At 41.0% G+C, this 6,517-nt stretch overlaps 1 protein-coding gene across 1 annotated transcript; it reads left to right on the top strand.

Moving 5' to 3' along the window:
* On the top strand, positions 64–6,235 carry ZBTB18 (zinc finger and BTB domain containing 18). The gene is made up of 2 exons (XM_021392124.1): positions 64–487; positions 2,638–6,235. The coding sequence occupies exons 1-2, from the start codon at positions 475–477 to the stop codon at positions 4,218–4,220; spliced, it is 1,596 nt and encodes a 531-aa protein (XP_021247799.1). The 5' UTR covers positions 64–474; the 3' UTR covers positions 4,221–6,235.

Here is a 6,517-nt window from a genome sequence, read left to right as displayed (position 1 = left end):
CCAAGTTGAGGCAGAAGTGTCGATGTGCCGCGAGCGCGGCGGAGCCCCATATGTTGAGGATTTTCTTTTTTTTTCTTTTTTTTTTTTTTCCCTTTTTCCCCCCTGTTCGAAAGTTTGAAAAAAAGAGACTTTGAAGTATTTTGTTTATACTAACAGAAGAGAAAAGTTCTCCTAAGAAAAAGCTGGTGGCAGGAGTGTAGAGGAGTAGCATATGGCATTAAAAGGAGCACAGCTGGAGGTAGCATTTCCATCTGAACATGATGTCAGAGCAGCTGACAGCCTGCCATCCCTCAGCCTTTTATTCTAACACACAGACAGGGAGTTAGTGTGTGCAGATCTGTGTGTGGAGAAGGTATCTCATTCCTCTCTAACATCATCTCCACTTTGCATCTGTCTCTCCCAGTCTGCTTTTTTTCCACCGATCTAACAGACCTGGAGCCAGCGAGACTCAGAGGAAAGGACTTAATCAGGTTTATGTGTACTAAAGGTAGGAGTAGCAATAGATTAGATACAGCATCTTTCTGTTTTGGTGTGTTGTTTATTGAATTTCAGGAAAAATCACATTACTTTTCTAACCAAGTTTGGAGGTAATATATGAAATTGAGTATTAAGCAGATAAGTGGACTTGGTCAAAAAGGCTGGGGCTGCAGTTTGAGAGTACCAGTTTGATGCACATGGATAGAATTAACTTGAATGCATATCGTGAGAAGAAAATTTCTGGTTTTAAGATGTGACGAGAGCAACTTCGTTCTCAATTTCTGAGAGCAAAACCGAAATGCATTCGGTGGCGAGCTAACGGGAGTTCTGCTTTATGCTTTTGTGCTGCATCTTTACGTTGACTTTACGGGGATTTTCGGTGAAATAGACACGAGCGTGCTTTTAAAAAGAAGCGTTCTGGCCGAACCGTGTTTGTTGTGAAGGCTCTCACTGCGCTTGGTGGTTAAATAGCCAGCAGCCCGGAACTGTGGGAGCATACAGCTGGAGTGCTTCTGAAAGATAGAAATCACTTATGTGTTTAGAAACTTTTGTACCTGGGAGAATAGCCTGACTGGTTTCTTCTTTTCTTTCTCGCCTGTAGCATTTGCAATCTTTTATTCCGGCATAACAATAATTATTTGAAGGAGTTTTTGTATTTGCGACTAATTTAGAACTTGTAGATTTGAGCTGCCTGAATTGGCCAGACAGCTGTAATCGCACTCCTCTATTCTTAATCTCTTTATCTGGGCAGCAGCTGCCATATGGCCACAGTCAGCTGGATCAGATGTTTATAAGCTTCCTTCTTCGTCCCTCTCTGTCCTTTCAGCCTCCTAATTTGATCACAGCTACCTTGTGAGCTGCCCTCCAATCTTTATTTTTAGCCCTCTTAAGGATTAGGATTGATGTTGGCTGTGGGGCACTTAAAGTGATTGTATTGTAAATCTTCGTGCTTTACTCTAGCGGTGGTATTTTACAGAATATAGCGAGGGTTGTGCTCTAAGTTTCAGCACATCTTGCTTTGCCGGGGATGGGCATTTTTCAGCAATATCTGCCAGCTCAGAGAGCCACGGTCTGTTGGATGGTTTGGAAGAGCATTGCCACCACTCACAGAAGAATAGGTTGAGGCAGGGTTTTGGGAGATTTTACTTTCTGTTTGAATTCTGACTTCTCTACTTCTTTGAAGTTTGGTTTGTTGGTTTTTTTGTGGGTATTTTTTTGCTGTTGTTGTTCTCATCAGAGAGGGGTGAATAGAAAAAGACTTGGGTAAGCACAGCACTCAGGATACTCATTTTAAATGTGCACACATACTCACGTTGAATGGCTTTTTTTTTTTTTTTTTTTCAAGTTTGGTGCTGCAAACTCAGTGTGGTGTGGGAGGGGAGGGAAATTTCTGTCCTTCTGCACAGGGGAAGCGGTGCTCAATGGCATTTTAACTGATAGTTTTCTTTTCCTTTTGCAAATTCTGCATCTTAGCAAAAAGGGTTTTGTTTTCTGTTGCACAGTGTGGAGAAGGTTCCAAACCTAAAAGTGTGCCTACCAGGAGGAGAAAGCAGCACAAGCTAGGTTTCTAAAAAGACTTGATTTTCCTATCAATAAAAAATTATTTACCCCTGTCAGTTTGTATTCTTTACGAATGCTAGACCTTCAGGTTTGGGCAGTTAACATTTCTTCAACATTTCTTCATACAGAAAACTCTCCTGTTATCACAGTTTAGCTTTAAAAAGAATGTTGATTGACTGATTTTTTTTTTCCCTCTGTCATCTCTCAAACTTTGTGTTTAAAGAAAAAAATTTTTTTTTTTTTTTTTTTGCTTAGTCTTCCTAGGGATACAATCTGGAGGAAGTTCCCTGAGAAAGAAAAAAATAACTGTTGAACAGATTTTATGAACAGTGGTGGTACTTTAAAAAAAAAAAAAAAGTGTACAAATGTAGCTAAGCGCTTATTAGAATGGCTTATTTAGGAGTGAGGGGAAAGCAGAACTTCAGTGGTTGACTGGGGAAAGAGAGGCCATTGTGTGTACGCGTTAAATAATCCTTGCGTAGTGGCGGTGTCAGAATTCTGGCAGTAGGAACGCCGGGCTTTCAGAGTGGAATAACTTGGGTTCATAAGTTCTGTTGTTCTGACCTGCTTGTAATTTTTAAAAATCTTGTTACTTTATAGGTTATGAAGACAGCATGGAGTTTCCTGACCACAGCAGGCATTTGCTACAGTGTCTGAGTGAGCAGAGACATCAGGGTTTTCTTTGTGATTGCACTGTTCTGGTAGGAGATGCCCAGTTCCGAGCGCACAGAGCTGTACTGGCTTCATGCAGCATGTATTTCCACCTCTTTTACAAGGACCAGCTGGACAAAAGAGACATTGTTCATCTGAACAGCGACATTGTTACAGCCCCAGCTTTCGCTCTCCTGCTTGAATTCATGTACGAAGGAAAACTCCAGTTCAAAGACTTGCCCATTGAAGACGTGCTAGCAGCTGCCAGTTATCTCCACATGTATGACATTGTCAAAGTCTGCAAAAAGAAGCTGAAAGAGAAAGCAACCACGGAGGCAGACAGTACAAAAAAGGAGGAAGACGCCTCAAGTTGTTCAGACAAAGTGGAAAGCCTCTCCGACGGCAGCAGCCACATGCCAGGAGACTTGCCCAGTGATGAAGATGAAGGAGAAGATGAAAAATTGAACATCCTGCCTAGCAAAAGAGACTTGGCGGCCGAGCCTGGGAACATGTGGATGAGATTGCCCTCAGACTCAGCAGGCATTCCCCAGACTGGCGGAGAGGCAGAGACACACGCAACAGCAGCTGGAAAAACAGTAGCCAGCCCCTGCAGCTCAACAGAGTCTTTGTCCCAGAGGTCTGTCACCTCCGTGAGGGATTCAGCAGATGTTGACTGCGTGCTGGACCTGTCTGTCAAGTCCAGCCTTTCAGGAGTTGAAAATTTGAACAGTTCTTATTTCTCTTCGCAGGACATGCTTAGAAGCAGCCTGGTTCAGGTGAAGGTGGAGAAAGAGGCTTCCTGTGATGAGAGTGATGTTGGCACTAATGACTATGATATGGAACATAGCACTGTGAAAGAAAGTGTGAGCACTAATAACAGGGTACCGTACGAGCCGGCCCATCTGGCTCCGATGAGGGAAGATTCGGTCTTGAGGGAGCTAGATAGAGAGGACAAGGCAAGTGATGACGAGATGATAACTCCAGAGAACGAGCGAGTCCAGGTGGAAGGCAACATGGACAGCAGCTTGCTCCCTTACGTGTCAAACATACTTAGCCCCGCTGGCCAAATTTTTATGTGTCCTCTGTGCAACAAAGTCTTTCCCAGTCCCCACATTCTGCAGATCCATTTAAGCACGCACTTTCGAGAGCAGGACGGGATCCGCAGCAAGCCTGCTACTGATGTCAATGTCCCCACCTGCTCGCTGTGTGGTAAGACTTTTTCTTGCATGTACACCTTGAAACGTCATGAGAGGACTCATTCAGGTGAAAAGCCCTACACTTGCACCCAGTGTGGGAAGAGCTTCCAGTACTCCCACAACCTGAGCCGCCACGCAGTGGTTCACACGCGGGAGAAGCCACACGCTTGTAAGTGGTGTGAGCGCAGGTTCACGCAGTCCGGAGACCTTTACAGACACATTCGGAAGTTTCACTGTGAGTTGGTGAACTCATTGTCTGTCAAAAGCGAAGCACTGAGCTTACCTACTGTCAGAGACTGGACCTTAGAAGATAGCTCACAAGAACTTTGGAAATAAAATTTTTATATATATAAATAATATATATATAAATCTATATAGTTGTGGTACAGTCTAAAAGCAATCTTGTTTCCTTGAACTGAAAGTTTGGCTATTAGCTTGTTTTTGCACTTTAAGGCAGCATGAATATTTCACTAATTTAGCACTCTGATGAAACGGAACTGTAGAGGTAACGTGGCAAAGTAATAAGCATCGGAGCGTATTTTTTTCCCCCTTTTTTTGGACTAGAAGCCAGCGGATAGTTTAATTTTAAAGAATCTCCAATTTGAAAATGTTGACATGGCTTTGTTCTCCCCAAAACGCTGCGTTATTTTCAGCTCTAGATATTTTTCCTTTCAAAATCTGAATGTAGAAATCCTTTCCCAATTATATCGGTTCCTTTACATTTTTCTAATTGCATGAGTCCTTTCTAGCTGTTGGAAACCTGAATGCTTTTAGACCCAAATGGAAAATTTCTGAAATGCTGGATTATCTATTTTTAAACAAGCGGTTGACTTAAAACTTATTATGGCAACTTCTGGATTTCTGACAGTTCCCACTGGAAAAAAAACAAAAAAACAAAAAAACAAAAAAAAAAACCAACACAAAACAAAAACCCTGAGAGTACTACACTGGGATCACTGGGACTCTGTCTTATGTGAAGGTTTGCTTGGGATGAAAAAGGATATTGCAGCTTCAGCAGTGATGAACTGTGTGTTTAAAAAATGTGAATTACTGTTATTGTATACTGTAATTGATTACATGGGCCGGGGGGAGGTATCAAAGAACTTGGCAGGTTGTGTTGATGCTCTTAGTTGAGTCTTGAAAAGTAAATATTAACGCTACAGAAATGCATGAGTTTCAGTATATTTTTGTCTTTGTTTGCATTGTATAACTTTAATGAGTGAGTTTAAAATTATTTAATTTCCTTAGGAAAAAAGCACCGTTGAAAATGCCGGTGTTATGAAGAACGTAAATGCACTGTTTTTATTTTATATAATTTAAATTTTCCTTCCCACTGTCTTTCAGTTGAGAAAAACTTAAGCTACGAGTTGACAATTTAGCTACGTAACAAGGAAAATATGAATGTTTACAAACAGGCTTAAAGATTTGCATGTGCAGTGTGCATTCATTAAAAGAGAACCTTCTAATTGCACAAACCCCACGCCAGCTCCAACTTTAGGTGCATACATTTACCCAGATGAGCATTTTTAGGATTCCTGCTGTACACATCCACAATAGGTCATTCTTTTTCCCCCCTTGAAAAGGGTCTGTGGACTGAAAAAGCCCCGGGCTGAAAGGACTGGAAAGCCCTGATTGACGGGGGAGGGGGGGGGGGCCGGGGGAGGGTAGAGGGCTCTGTGTATCCAAGCAGCAGAGACTGCAGCCTGACGTGTGGTTTTAATGACCAACACGCAGGTCAAAAGCATTTTGCACAGTGTTTGTTTTCCTGTCTTGCACTTACAAATAAGGTCTATGGGAGTAGCATGGAAAACGTTTGCTGTTTTTCCTTTTTTTTTCTGCTTTTGTTTAAAATTTGATCGCCTTAACTACTGTAAACATAGCCTATTTTTGTGCTTAAGATACTGAATGGAAAACTCCATTGTGTATTGCTGGACTGTTTTGGAAATATTTGGTCAAATGTGTGTTAATTTGGCTGTAATGGCATTTAAAACAAAACAAAAAAAAAGCTGTGAAAATGGCCTTGGAGCGTTATCTTTAGTTACTTGAATAGTTTCTAGGTTTAAAAATACATTCTTTTATTAATTTAGAGAAGACAATCAGTGTCTGAGAAAAAATGGACTTTCTCTTGGATTTTTTTGTGGTCCTTGTGAGTGATTGCTTTTTTCCTTTTATTAGTTTCACATTCTTCTTTTGTTCTAAAACTTAGACTGACATCTAGCTTTGACAATCATAGTATGTTTTATTTTCCTGAGGGGGGAATAACTTATAATGCTGTTTAGTTTTGTACTATTGGTGTGTTGGTGAATTTTTAAACTGTGTGCTAACTGCAATAAATTATATGAACTGAGAAATCAATTCCCTTGTCTTTTTTTTCCCCCTCTTTTAAATTATAGTTACGGAGTATTTTTTATAATGTGTAACTTTCTTACTTTTGCACAGACTTCTGTTGCTAACTGTGTACGGAATATGTTTTCGGTATGCTTTTGAGCACTTTGTTGCTAGCGTCCGTTATTTACATCTCTCTTAACATTTAAACAAATTAAATGCTTGTGTTTTGAAAGCGTTTCTGTGTCTGTAGCTCTCTATCGTTCTGTAGAGGGATTAATTTTTTCCCCCCCAAAGACATCTGCAGA

Source organism: Numida meleagris, chromosome 3, assembly GCF_002078875.1.
Source record: "Numida meleagris isolate 19003 breed g44 Domestic line chromosome 3, NumMel1.0, whole genome shotgun sequence".
Lineage (NCBI taxonomy): Eukaryota > Metazoa > Chordata > Aves > Galliformes > Numididae > Numida > Numida meleagris.
This window is presented reverse-complemented; position numbering and strand designations above follow the sequence as displayed.